The sequence below is a fragment of the Vanessa atalanta genome, chromosome Z (genome assembly GCF_905147765.1).
Source record: "Vanessa atalanta chromosome Z, ilVanAtal1.2, whole genome shotgun sequence".
NCBI lineage: Eukaryota > Metazoa > Arthropoda > Insecta > Lepidoptera > Nymphalidae > Vanessa > Vanessa atalanta.
Window position 1 is genome coordinate 2,570,904 of NC_061902.1, and position 15,439 is coordinate 2,586,342.

At 31.6% G+C, this 15,439-nt stretch overlaps 1 protein-coding gene across 1 annotated transcript in view; it reads right to left on the reverse strand.

Moving 5' to 3' along the window:
* Window positions 1–3,408: 3,408 nt before the first annotated feature.
* LOC125075890 (glutamate receptor 1-like) overlaps window positions 3,409–15,439 on the reverse strand; it is a 132,833-nt gene continuing 120,802 nt past the window's right edge. Inside the window, exons 13-18 of the mRNA XM_047687730.1 lie at window positions 14,815–14,903; window positions 13,314–13,461; window positions 12,491–12,639; window positions 8,319–8,433; window positions 4,920–5,180; window positions 3,409–3,544 (exon numbers count right to left, since the gene is read on the reverse strand). Coding sequence (XP_047543686.1) covers window positions 3,479–3,544; window positions 4,920–5,180; window positions 8,319–8,433; window positions 12,491–12,639; window positions 13,314–13,461; window positions 14,815–14,903 — 828 coding nt within the window. The 3' untranslated portion in view covers window positions 3,409–3,478. The remainder of the gene's footprint in view (window positions 3,545–4,919; window positions 5,181–8,318; window positions 8,434–12,490; window positions 12,640–13,313; window positions 13,462–14,814; window positions 14,904–15,439) is intronic.

Consider the following 15,439-nt stretch of genomic DNA (forward strand, 5'->3'; position numbering starts at 1 on the left):
CTTCCACTGAAAAATTTACAATCATTTTTAATGAAAAACTAAACATTTAATTTTTGTTTTTATATTCTGTTAGAATATTCTAAATGCATGTAAGTTTTAATTTACAAAATTACAAAAAACTAAAAATTATTTAAATAAAATTCACAAAGCCCATATCAAGTTTATTCCGTGACAGCTTAGAAACGATCACATGAAGAAGAACCTTGTGTAATCGTGTGTGTGTGTGCACATTTCATGTAACTCGATAAAGCTAATGTCAGACCCTCAGTATTATATCAACGTAAAAATCGCAACGAACGTGATAACCATACGGCGTTTTTAACAATGTGCGACAACTTTTCGTTGCGAGTTGTTCTCTAAATGCTTGCCTCGTTCGAATGAAGATGTCAGAGGATAGAAAGGAGATATTGCGTGCGTCGATACATACCGACTCGAATCGTAAACATCAAAGAGATTTGTCGAAATATTGACAACGGGGACAAAGCAGAACTCGTGTCGAACGGCTCGGCGTGAGTTCACATCATGTCTATACGAATGCTCTCATTTTAATACGTTCAAATTATACAGGTCAGACGTCATCTTTACATGACGTATGTCTAATATAAATACTAGAAGTAAAAATTCTCCTTCAGACAGTACGGTGCATCTGTATTTAATAAAGAATACACAATGTATAATTTCTATTACAACTAGACTATTCACGTGAAAATGCTACTATATGTATTAGGTGACCTGTTATACTGACTGGCCTACTATATATGTATTAGACGTTAAGTATTAGTGTGGCCTTTTGAATTGAGCTACTTATGAATATTATTAATTATTTAATAAAATAATGAATAATTATTGGTTGAATAGAGATAACTAGCAAGCTTTTACACATTGTATGCCAGTGATAAGACAAATTATACGATAAGTATTGTTATTTTATTAAAAATTACCGCTGAATTAATTAAAAAGTTTACATTTGTTCCTGCGACATAATCGAATAAATAGCTTAAATTGCAGTACAAGCCACAACTAATTACTATAAAATAATTTACGAAGAATTTTAGGATAAACCTTACAACTAATTTTTTAATTACTTATTTAAAATTACTACGGAGGAAAAATTGTCTACGATTAGATGTCAATATTATTAAGAATTTCCATCGATTAAAATTACTAATTATCATATCTCGTTTAGACGTGTGTTGATATTTAATAGTGCTTATATATTAGTACTAGTTCATATTTGAGAAGATTACATTGTTTTATTAATTTTATTTAAATGCATAGTAGATTATAATTATTTTATAAATTTAACGCAATTAAAAAAAAAAATGATTTTTTTTAGAATAATCTCCTACTGCCTGACTGTGTGTCATCGTTCAGCTTAATCTATATTATATACTAATCATAGAACTTGAGTTAACGATTTATTTAATAGATGCTTATATTTACCATATAGAGACATACTTAGAATAGAGTTTGCGACATTTTGATACTACTGAGCGGCCACTACACTTACTCTAAGTTTAATATCATCAAATCGTCCCGTTCAAAGCATGGACGATGCTTTGAACTTTACATCAAGACAAACATGTGTAATCATCATATACAATATTTTATAGACAAAACGTTTCGCTTTAAAAACGCTCTGATATTTTAATTCAAACGTTCCGCGAGCGAAATTGATAGAGTCATGTATTTGCGGTATGATTGTATAATCACTTATTTTTAAAAAGTATTAAGTTAACAATTAATATTAATATTATAATTCCTTCATTTTCTCTACAGAGAACAGGCAAAATCACCTTTTTGAGTTTTTAAAAATAAGCTCAACAAACATTCTTGATGTGTAAATATCATAGATAACATTATGATTACTATAGTCGATTTTGATAATTACTTTTTAATATATCGCAGCTATGTCTTGCATTGAGGTTTGGCTTTACATATTTTTATATGTATTGAAATGTGTGTTTATATGCTCTATTGAAAATTTTCAAATCTCAGTGCGCCTTCTTCGTCTTTGCCCGTAAAAGTTGCTCTATTTTTATAGAGCTACTATGTTATTGATAAAATATACAAATTTTGACGAAAAAGAAAATTTGTATGCATAATCATAGCCTCATTTTTATATTTGATTACATAAAATTACAGTAATTAACTAATAAATTAAATACTTATATTTTCGACTACCTAAATATAAATTATTATAAGATGTTTTTTTAGTCCAAATCATATTTTTTATGAAATTTCTAAATTATTGCCACAATTATAAGTACATGGAACGTTATAGATTATTTAATATATTGCTTATTTTATTTACTTATCATTTAAAATCAATTCAGAAAAAGCTTAACCGACATGGTAATATCGTTTTAATCACCTAAATATTTGTCACAATTAATTTTGTAATAATTATTTCTAGTTATTAAAAATTAAGTCGTTTATGATTCAATCCAAATTCAATTTTTTTCATATTCGTTTTTTAAAAAATTACACATCAGACAATAATAATACGAGTTATAATTAATTGAGTGCATTTAGTAATCCAGCTTTATACAAATGATCAGTGATAACAGTTACAATGTTGTGTTACCTAAACTTTAAACTACATTATTCATTCAAATTATCTAAAACTTTTTTTGTTTCTGCATATATATCATCTTGACACTGTATTGAATGCAAAAACAAAAATCTTTTTTTATTTATTTTTTTTAAATTCCGAACGTGGAGCTGAGCAACAAAGTTTGCGCTAAGCAACGCCACGTATCATAAATAATGATCCAAAACCCACATACTCTTGACGGTGTGCAAGCGTTTGCCTAAGTAAAAGGCAAACCGAATACGCCACTAATTAAATTTTAGTCAAAGCTTTTACATAATTTAGCGTATCGGATCGTTCAGTATTACCTAAAATTTAAGTTCTTTACATTATTTTAAGCGAATAATAAACAATTAATTTTATTAATTAGCACTTAAACATAGCTTGACGCGCTTAATTAAATAAAGCGTTGAAAAGAGAAAGCGCTGCAAGCGATGCAGATAAATAAGCTGCTACTGTTTATTTAGAATAGTATTAAAATGAAGTCAATAATTATATGTATTTTAAATTTTAAATACGTAAAAGGAAAAAGATATGTTTGAAAGATTGAGAGATCTTAACATATACATCATATCGAACATAATGTATGTAGATATAACATAATTAAACATATTTACGTAGGAAATAAGTCTAAAATTATTAGATATCAAAATGTTAAAGCAAAAATAAGTAACGTTATTCGCACACTACAGATTTGTTGTTATAAAACCTTTCTTCAATTTAAATATGATGTTAAAATAAGTGTGTTACGAAATAGTTATTATTAATTGATAAATCTGCTATGTGCGTTTAACAGTTACGGAGTGATTAGAGTTGATAGAGATCAACGTTATTAGATTTGCAGACCGAAGAACGGCGTATGTTGAGGCCGCTCTTCTCCGCGGATCAGACGTGAGTGAAACTGGCGTGAACCGCGTCCTCTTGGGAGATTTGGGTTCCCGCGGGGAAATACTGAAATGACAAAAAATATTATCTCATTATAAAATCATATATAGTAATATACTCGATATTAAACGCTGATTAGGAGATGAATACGTAAAGACGGTTTCTTTCTATCTTTATGATTCTTTATGAGAAAAAAGAAGTTTAACTATAACCACGTTTACTGAAAATAATATAATATTACTATTATATATTGATTATTTTAAAAGAATTTGAAAAAAAAAACGAAAATTAAGTATTACTCTCAATTCGCAATTGAATTCATTCTTCATAGGGCTTCTAGAATGAAATCTTGCAATCGTCCTCAAATTTCCGCAATTATTTTTGGGATACAAGTGTCTTAATCATTTTAAGGCCAAATGTGGTTAGAAAATGATATTTTTAGACATAAATGTATAGCTTTTGCTTCTGATCGTTACTAATAATTTACAGTCGATTAGACTTATATTAGATAATAAAAATAACAAAAGGTATACCAATGAATTGATTTGCCTCACCAAACCCAATATTAAAAAAATGTATCACGACTTAGTACCACATAAATGGAACATAGGAACAAACATGATTGTATTTAAACGTGTAGCAAAATTTTAATATTGTTTTTGATTATACAAGCACTTAACACTTTTTCACACAAGTGTCACAGGGACAGGTGCGGGGGCGCAGGTGCGGGGGTGCAGGGGCGCGATGCAGGACACAACGGCAGGCCGACCGATTTTAATGAACCGATTTACGTTGTTACGTTTATTCACGCGTTCTGAATTTTGATGTCGGACAGAATGGAAAATACTTTTAAAATGTCCTGTTAAATCTTTAAAGATCTTCATGCTAGTTTGGCTGCACGTTTAAATAAATACAGGTAAAAAGAGTTATTTTAACGAAGGATTAATAAACATCATGATTAAACAGACGTCACATGTTACATAAAAAACGCCACATTAGCCATTCATGGACGTGAACGGGTAATATTTGAACTTACTATTAAGTTGTAAACGCTTAAAACATCTTCCGATGCCTAGTGTCCAACAACTCTCTTCCTAGGAGGAAGTCATTGTACTGAGATTATAAAAATATATTACAATTAGATTTTATTAATGTTAAACAAACACAACGGTAATATAATATATTTTTCACAAATTCCACATACATAAAACTATTTAATACGTAGCTTAAATTACTAAAACCAATAATCATGAATACAAATATCTAAAAATGTACATAAGTACTAAGAAAAGAACATTACAATTTTAAGCTGTAGCAACTTGTTTCACCAATACTATATAGCCATCTCTTTCTTATGTATAAGAATAAAATAGATAACGAGTGTTTCGTTATATCACTTTTGTATAAAGATGAGTTAGTAAAGTAAATCATTCACACTGACCCCAGCGAAAGCAGCTCCATTCCACCCGAGTCTGTCCTGATCGCGTTGCGGTGTTCGTTGCGGAGTTTTTCTCTCATGCGACGCGAGTCTCGCCTTCGCACGCAGCGCAGCTCTCAGCGGGACGTTAGCTCTTGCCGCTTCAGCGCGTCCATGTTGGCAGAATTCTAATAAAGCGACACCGAGAGCTAATGCCAATCCAGCAACTAGGACGTAAAATATGCCAGCAACTTGAGATAGTGTCATTTCCGCAATTATTGTCTCCTGAAATAAAAATGTAATATATTAAAGAAAAAATCGTCGTCTTCAAATTGACTTTAATGAAATACTAGTAACACACATCACATCACTAAATCATGATACTATTGAGATAAAGATTTAATTACTAATTTAACTTTAAAGTTCAATAAGTAATGGCTTGGTTACCAGTACGATATTTATTATACCGAAAAAATAAAGATTTCCTATTGGACAGTTCAAAAATAGTATTAGCAGCCCGTAAATGTCCCACTACTGGGATAAAGGCCTCCTCTCCTTTGAGGAGAAGGTTTGGAGCATATTCCACCACGCTGCTCCAATGCGGGTTGGCGGAATACACATGTGGCAGAATTTCGTTGAAATTAGACACATGCAGGTTTCCTCACGATGTTTTCCTTCACCGCCGAGCATGAGATGAATTATAAACACAAATTAAGCACATGAAATTTCAGTGGTGCCTGCCTGGGTTTGAACCCGAAATCATCGGTTAAGATGCACGCGTTCAAACCACTGGGCCATCTCGGCTCTTCAAAAATAGTATTATGTACATATGTACGTGTCCATTAAATAAGGCTGCTTTCACAAATTTATCTTGTTAAAATATTGAATTAATATTAGTATGGGTACTTGGTATTTATTACACTGGCTCACTAATGACAAGTTTTAGTATTCGATACAAATAAACCGTAATGATCGAAGTATAACAACGGATCTACAACGCTGTGACTTAAATGCATAATTTAAGGTTTTAAGGTTTATAATTCATCGCGTGCTCGGCGGTGAAGGAAAACATCGTGAGGAAACCTGCATGTGTCTAATTTCAACGAAATTCAGCCACATGTGTATTCCGCCAACCCGCATTGGAGCAGCGTGGTGGAATATGCTCCAAACCTTCTCCTCAAAGGGAGAGGAGGCCTTTATCCCAGCAGTGGGACATTTACGGGCTGCTAATGCTAAAAAAAAGGTTTTAACATTTATTATAGTTATTCTGATGGAAGTACTGGTTGACGTCGTTAATTATTTATGTATAAAAGTTTTTAAATAAAATTCATACAAATATTGCTGGTGGTTTAAAAAAATATACTTCCTTGAAGAAAAAATAATATAAAAACAATTTGAATAAAGAACGATTAACTCAGTAAGTGTGAAAATATAAAAGCAATATTAAAACCTGAATTAAAGCAATGAATTGATACCGATGCAACACCGGGCTATGAAAGGGGCTAGGATATAGTCACCCTTTATGACGGTCAATGAAACAGGAAATCTTTTCCAAAGTCCTTTAACGTGAGCGAGCGAGCCGTAAAGGAACATGTGTTTGTATGTATATAATATCGAATGCGTCGTCGGCCTAGTGGCTATAAGGCCGCAGATTCCAAGGTTCTGGGTTCAAACTCCAAGTTGGTACAGTAAAAAGTTATTAAGTTTTTTTCGCAGTCAACCTGGAGTCCAGAGTTTCATGTGTCTACACTTCCATGCCTCGGAAAGAACTTAAATCTTTCCAGTCATGGAATTATGTCCAATTAGATTATGAGTGTGAGTGTGTCTGTGCACACACACTTGTGCAAAATGATATGCCCTGCGTAGTTGGTCGGTTGCCTTTGGCATTGGCCGCCGTCGCCGAAATCGGTTAGGACGATATTATTATTACTATGTATATAATAATATAACGCTCATAAATATCGTACTATGGCATTTCATATATCATATTAGCGGTATTCAATTTAACAAGTCTTCCATTATTTTAATTTGTTTATTAGTACAATATAAAAAGATAGACAAGATATAAAAATGAATATTAATTGAAAATTAGCGTTGGGTTCTTGGAACCCAACTTGGAAGCTGAATGGTACACATATTTAGGACGGGACTATAATTGTTTGTTATGTTGTTTTTTTTCGTAGATTAAGTAATATAGGTATATAATATGATCTTTCTTTTTTTTTTCTTTAAATTTTTTATACTTTTTTATAATTGTGTCCTAAATAAACGTTTCTTTCTTTATTTTAAATATTACAGTATAAAAAAATAATAATTTAATAACAAGTATTTCTAATATAAAACAAAGATAAATTAAACATTAATTGGTAGCACTGTATTCAACCTATCTGGGTGGGCAATATTCATTAATCAATAATTTTTCTTCCATCAATAATTTTTATGATACGGTTTGATTAAGATTAGTGTTTACAATGAACATTACACCGTAATCACCAGTGTTTACGGCATACATTTCAGTGTAAGAAATTTCTTTCTATTAGTAGAAATATGGACGATGCAAAACGAACTTTTCGAATAATGATTACAATTCAATCGTGTATTTTACGTTTATATTTTATTTACAACGAGATCTATTAGAATTTACTCAGTTGGCTGAATTCCAAAAGCGATACTGAGCAAGCCTCTCACTAGGTCATAAAAGTTCCTGCGACTCCACGTCATATCCGTGTGGCCGCCATTTCTAGAGATCGTTTTTCAGCGATTGTATTATCCACGTAAATGGTTAAAACGAATGAACTTTAACCGAACTAAATTAAATTAAAACTAAATAATATATTCTGATTTAATTATTTCCAATTAGATAAAATGAATATCTATTTTTAATTCAGTTTCTATACGCTTAGGTATTTCGTTAAAGTCAAAATGTCAAACAAGAATTATGGGCTAAATCTATTATCGTTTTTACTCAATTGCAAACTTAACACGTAAAATCTTAGTATTAATACAAGTTGTAATACCTCGAAAATCTCACAGATGGACGTACATTATTTTTTTATTAAGAGTATTGTATATATTTTGAAATCAATTAATGTTGGTTGCCATTGAACTCACGACTTTTGGTTTAGATTAAATTTTAATGTAAACTTAAACATTGACGACCTCCGTGGTCGAGTATTGTGTGCACCGGTTATCATGGGGTACTCTGAGGTCCTGGGTTCGATTCCCGGCTGAGTCGATTTAGAAAAAGTTCATTACTTTTCTATGGTTGGTAAGTTGGCTTGGGTCTGGGTGTTTGTGGTACCGTCGTTACTTCTGAATTTTTCATAACACAAGTGCTTTAGCTACTTACATTGGGATCAGTAATGTATGTGATGTTGTCCAATATTTATATATTACTTAAACTGCGTAAAATGAAACACATACCTCATCTTTGACCAAATCGCAATCGGGTTTATTTGTGGTTAGCAGCCATTTCTTCCACAACTTAGATAATACGCCATCACTCTTCAAACTGACGATCGCTATATTTATACTCTCTCTGGAAAAGATATTGATTATATTTATTTACTTGGAATGATAACATTTTTTTTAAAAAAGGAAAATGATACGATTATATTTAAACAAATATTCTTTCTCAATGATGAACCAAATTTTGAATAAAATTTTAATTGAATTTTTTCGTCATTTTATTATATTTTTCTTACTTCATACATAAAATAAAAAAATAAAAACCGGTTTCTGTTTTGAAAAAATAAAGGCGTATAAAATTTGTCGAATTTAGTTTTTAATTACGTATCTAATGCTCTTAAGAAATCCAGGATAGTGTGAAAAGCAGCTAGCCGTACACAGCTGGGAGAAGAATCACGAGAATTCACTGCATCCAATAAAGTCCCTCGTGAACCGAGCCATCATAAAATCACAGCTGTACGTTATAAAATGTAAATTTTAACTTGTTGTTAAAAATCACGTTCGCAAATCGTGTACCATAAAAATGGGGTGGTATAAATTCGAAATGCAGAGCACCCACTTCCCCACTGACGTACCCCATGTAAATTTACGACTATTCAGTATTCAACCGGGAATTACCGCACAGAGGCGAGATTTAAGCTAGATAACGGGAACACCCTGTATAGCAGCTAGTTCGCGCGAGTGTGCGCGTCCTCCGATATCCGTATTATTGCGGCTCTTTTATTTTCCCCGTGCCACCGTGCCTCTAGAAATGGACTTTTACCAACCATTGAGTTTTTCCAATTTGATCCTTATACGATTTGTACACTCCTTCCGGTAATATTTCGAAGCTATTTCAGTGAACGGAGCCATAATTCAGTTTTCTGCTCGAAGACACGTTATAAACGGCTAAGCCGCTAGCGTGGAGCAAAAATCAGTGCTTGTTTTATACCCATTTGAGGTTTTCTATGGATTAAAAATCAATGAAATCGTTCACTAGCTCGCTCTTAATGTTCCATTATTGAACTTTGTTTTATTTTTGTGCACGCGATTTCAAGGAGGGGAAATGGTTGAATTTTATTTTTTGTTCGAAATAACCACAGGAATCGGTGCCAGTAAGTAAATTGCTTAGTTCCGATCAATTGGTATAAATGCTGTGATCTGAAATTTACTCGAAAAAACTTCAAATACTCGAAATAGAATACAATTTATTTATTTACTAGTTTCCGCCTGTAATTTCGCCTGTCTGCTAGGAGTGAGGCGGGCTTAAAGTCTTTGTCCTCTTTTGTACCTCGGAAAACGTGTACGCAAATTGTCACGATTATCGGAAAAGTATTTAAGGCGTGAAAACTTGACACAAAAACACTTAAAATATCAGTTATTGAAACTGTACTTCTAAGCTCCTAATAAAAACATAATGAAAATGTTTTTTCATGACGCGCGCGCTGGGAAACATGAAATCTTGAATATAAATTTGCTCGCTAAGCCGCCAATTAAATGTCAAGTCTTATTTAACAATATTTATTATATTACAAAATTAAATTGTGAATGTGAGTGGTTTTTATAGTATTGGTGAAAAAGAAGAACTTACAATTATCACAATAATTATCATTAGTTTATTGTATAATTAATTATTTGCGTGCAATTCAAAACTATTTTTAATTACGCCGAAGAAACAGAATTTCTAACGCGCGTACATAACATCTTAGTTAGGATTATTCTAGAAGCTCATATCTAAATTGCTGTAGAAAACTATCTCATATAACTTGTAAATAATATTTAATTTATTATATTCAAGTAACAGAACCTCCAAGCATGCGTTTTATCTTCTCTCAGCACTGAGGTTATTACTTCCTAAATAAGTTTGTATCAAACAAAATATTATTCGAAACTTATTTTACTTTGTTTCAGATGAAGTTAGTTTCACGCTGTTGCTGAGAAAAGAAAAGGAACGGAGTACATTTTTTCTTTACATTTTCGCTTTCTTGGACTTGAATCGGAGAGGAATCGTATCAATTTGTTCATTCGAATATTACGACGCAGTGAAGTTGAGGCTTAAAAAGTTATATCTCATTAATTATTGAAATCGTTTTTGTTCTATATTATATTTAACTAATCATGTTTTTCCATGTGTGAATGATGAAATGATTATTCATAACGAAGTATTTTGATACAATGTGTATCGGACCTAGCGATCTATCCGACAGTATTGTGTTCATATCTTAACGCAAGCCGTACTTTATTTCATATTTAATTCATTAAAAATAATTATGATGGTTTTTTTTTTTTTTTTTAATTTTATACCATTCTTGTAATCCTTACAATGGTTGTAGTTTCTCATCCCAACAAGATAAGTGTACTCCTATTTATTTGTTAATATTTTCTGTTCACATTAGGAAGACTGCGATTTAGTTTTAAAAAAACTTTGATTACTATATTGCCTGTTCTTAACTATTTATTAATTTAACTTGAATATATTGTTCATGTTAAATTTTTGGGGAAAAATCTTCAAATGAAAGTATTTTTAAACAAAAACAAAAAAACATTTCATAAAAAAAGCGTAAATACAGTTTACAATAAAATTAGTTTAATATTGTTACGAAATATTAAAACTCATTATTTTCTTATTTATTTATTTTATTTTAGTATTATAAGAACTGTTTAAGAAGTGAGATCATTAATACATATTCTGGTAATGATAGTTGCGTATGTATCTATCGCCTAATATTGGCATGTCATTTGATGGACTATACTAGACAAATCACTTGATAATCATTATTAATAACCCTTTTGGTAGAATATTTTTTGATATCAAGTACTAATAGGATATACATCGATTAATTTTATAAAAATATATTGAAAGAGAGGTAGCGCACCTCTCTTTCAATATTTTTAACGTAACCTTACAATGCACGTTGTTTACACCTTTAAAGACGTATCACTTTGTACGTTACCCAAGTCAGATATTAATTTTAAATGCTTAGTGATAAGTTGATGGTGTAACTTTTCCAATAAATAAATAAAAATAAATAAATAAATGCATGTAGAATTTGCTTTTTGTGAATATTTTATTCATGCTTCTCGGTAAGTACTGATGAAGTTTGTAATCTTTATATTATTACAAGTGAACTATGTTCTTTAAAGAGTAAATATACTTAACCCCAATTAATTCAATCTATCAAACTACAAAATTACAGTAGAAAAGGCGACGTATTTAAGTAATGAAATGGAAGATTTCAGTAGCCTCGCAGTTTCACTTGCTTTAATTTAAACTCCTGTATTTTATAAAAAAATACAAGAGATCTGAAATATAGTTACTGTGATTACTCGTAATTTATAAAAATAATCATGATTTTCGTCGTCAACCGTTTGTTTTAACCATAAACAAATCGTTTGAAAAACTCACTGTAACTACTGAATGTTGATGAATGTTCCGAAGGTTCAATCGTTTTAAAATAGTAGCCGGTGAAAAAATATATGCACTCGGTGACAAAGTTCGCTTTGACCGTTCGCCCGGAGAATATTGGCCGTGAGAGTCCACTAGATAAGCCACGGGTTCAAAAACTCTCAGCTTTCGAACCGATGGAGCTACGGATATTAAGCCAGCCGCTGTTGATGGAATCACGTTTGGAAGGGTTCGGAGCTATCGTGAACCTACAATGAGTGCATATATACTATTCGTGACATCGGATGAAAACACACAGATATTTATCATTATACCATTGAAGTATAAAAGATTCTATTCACTTTGTGTAATATACTTACAGATATTGTTTTGTCCTATCAGTTAGAAAGTTTCTCTGTTGAACTTTGCTTAATCATGTGTTTCGACATCCAATATAGATGTATAATACATTGAACCAATAAGACATTGATGCACAATGATACGTTCAACGTACGTTCAAAATTAATTGTTGTACCTCAATAACCAAATTGAGCTGAGATACCGTAAGTTAGAATACACAAGCTAATGAAGGCGATGGGTTCCAATAGAAAATACAATTGTTATAATATACACGTTGTTGTTGTCACGGCTTGTTACACGGGGCGAAGGGAGGACAGAAACTAGTTATTGATAAAAAGAGCCTTTTTTATAGGATTTAAGGTTCACAATTGAAATACACTGATTATATTTTTTTTTACTTTACCTCAATGCTGATCCCTTGGTAGTGGCTATACCGAAATTGATGAGTTTGTATCTACAAGCTCTCGACACTGAACAGTCGTTGTCCATATTTTGCATATATGATCCATCAGATACCTCCACGTCTCTCACCATGCTATTCGCACGTAGATTCTGAAAATTTAACTCCGTAATACTAACGAAACCATGCGTTTTCAACAGTAAAGCTATTATCTAAGTCGTAAGTCGTAACGCAAAAAATAAACTAAATCTCGAAATGTCACAAATATAATTATGCTTATATTTTACGTTGTTATATGTAAAATTAGTAAGTACCGATAGATTATATAATGTTAAAAAATTGCAAACAGTAGTTTCGACTGGGTTAGGTTAGATGGATGTACCGAAAAAAATTAAGCAGTATAATTATGTTACGGCTTGCAAATTTTCGACAGATTACAATATCGCGGAATAGTTTATAATCTAACAATATCTATTTTTTTAAGGCGACAGTAAGCATCAAAATAGCGTATCACAAGTTGGTTTCCAATGTTTTACGAATAGATCGTTTATTTGTATATATTATTTTATCGTTTACAGCAATAATAGATTAGCGAGGTGCGAGGTATGTGAAATGATGTTCAGTGGTAGACAAAATTAAATATAATAAACAAATGTTTATATTTTTCATTCATCTTATGATTTAAGTTTTATCGTAAACCCACAGTAATAATTTAACACATAGAAAAATTTGCAATACATCGAATTTTTTTCTCACAATCGCCGTGGCATCGCTTCGCTATTTTATACTCGCAGTTTTACCTGTATCATTAAATTTTGATTCTTACTTCAGTTTGTACTCTCGTCTCGTAGTGGAGGGGTGGCACTGCGATTCTCTCGACAATGAGATAGGCGGCCAGGTTCGCGGTATACGAACATACAAGCACGAGAGCAAAGAACCACCAGACCGTGCCCACAATCCTACCGGATAAAGACCTAAAAGGAACAAAATTCATAATGTTACATCATCCACGGTTCTGTTTTCAAACAATAGACAGTCCATTCGAGTGTTTGGTTATTTATAATTAATAAATAAGCAGTAGTCTTATATTTGTGATATTTATTGTAATTGGAGGAGGAGGAAGGCAAGTAATATTTATGCACGTCTAACTCACAGTACATTTTAATGAAAAGTGCAGTGTCTTGATGCGCATAAAAGTTTTATGTTCAGTTTCCTAGAAATATTGATGAATTTCTACGACACTTGATCCAAATTCCTATTTTGTAATATTGCCCTCAATTACCAAGCTCAAAATAAACATACTATACATTTATTAAATTCACATAAATATGTTATCTTTTTATTTAAAAAAAATCATAAATATTAAGGTAATTAGTTCAACTATAATAATCTTCATATCATTATATATTTTATATTGTTGGAGCCTTTAAGTTTTTATCGATACCGATTAAATAAAATAAAAACAAAATGACGCGTACGTTTTATTTATGATAAAGCTGGATGTTATAATATACTTTGTATGGTTTACGCGTTCACTTTAGAAACTACAGAATCTATTTGAATAATTATTTTTGTGTTAGATAGTCGATTTATTGAAGACGGTTAGGTAAGATACTTCATGCTACCCTTAGGGGATGGGCAATAACCATAAACGTCAACCTTTCTAGGAAACTGTAGGCAAATACTCATCAATTGTATAAAACGATATTATTAATCGTTCGAATGACTGCGATTAATATAACTGAATTAACAGACAAGCGTAAATTTTAAACTATGAATAATAGATGTATGTATACTAAGATATCCAAGACTATAAGCAAGGTATATAATTGGATAACTATGTCCTGAGCATGTTTACGTTTATTCTCTGTCTTTCCTTTTAATTATTTGGTCACTAAACTTATCTTAACCTTGGACTTAGGACTTGTGAACTATCCCCACTATCCGATATGATGGTATGTTTTAATACTTGAAACGATTTGTATTGCTATCATATATAAAAAATATATTATATAAAAATACAATCCTTATACAATTTTTAAAAACTGGTTGAACACAGACACCTGTCTCTAAAAATTATGATATTCTTATCACATATTTAATGGACCAATCAAAATGCAGTTGATAGTCCAAAAGAGTTTAAGGTAGGTAGATTAGTTCGTCGAAGAACTTTGAATTCTATAAAAACTTTTGCTTCAAGTTGTAGGAAAGTGAGCACTGAGCGTATGTAAGCACTCATTTCTTCGATTTCGCTTCAACTAAATGTATTTGAAGTAAAACCAGCAGCGGAAGCGTTGAAGTGGAATGAATGCAAACGCATATCTCACCTTGGTACAACATCACTGCCTTGCTGCATGAATGATCCGAGCGAAAACCAGAAGGAATTCCAAATACTGAACTCGTTGTGTAAGATAATCTGGAAATATTCGATTTTTTTAGTTCTGTTAGGTTTAAATGAAAAAAAATATATAAAAGTTCAGCGACATGTGATAGAAGTTAAACTAAATTTTGCCCGCGTCAGAAACTTTTAATTATAAAATGTTCTTTTTAAATTTGACTATGATTTTTTACATCAAAATCGCGCCAAAGATATTTAGATTTCAAATCAAAAAGGTGCGTTTGTGAAATTGGTTTTGTTGTATAAAAACAAAATCGAAAAACTCTGTTGATAAAATAAATAATCATGAAAAAAAAATGAGACTCAAGTTCTGGTTATGGCATCTATTTAGAGTGACCTGCATATTATAAATTAATTTCATAATCTGCGTTCAAGGCCTGATTTAGCCTTGTAAGTGAGATTTTTGTAGCTAAAACGAGAAAAAATATTTTGTGTTTTTCATGCTTGACGTAGGAAAACATCGCGAGGAAACCATTAACCATTGGAGTAGCGAGGTAAAATAAACCCTAAACTTCTCCTCAAGGGGAGAGAAGGCTTTTGCCCAGCAGGGGATA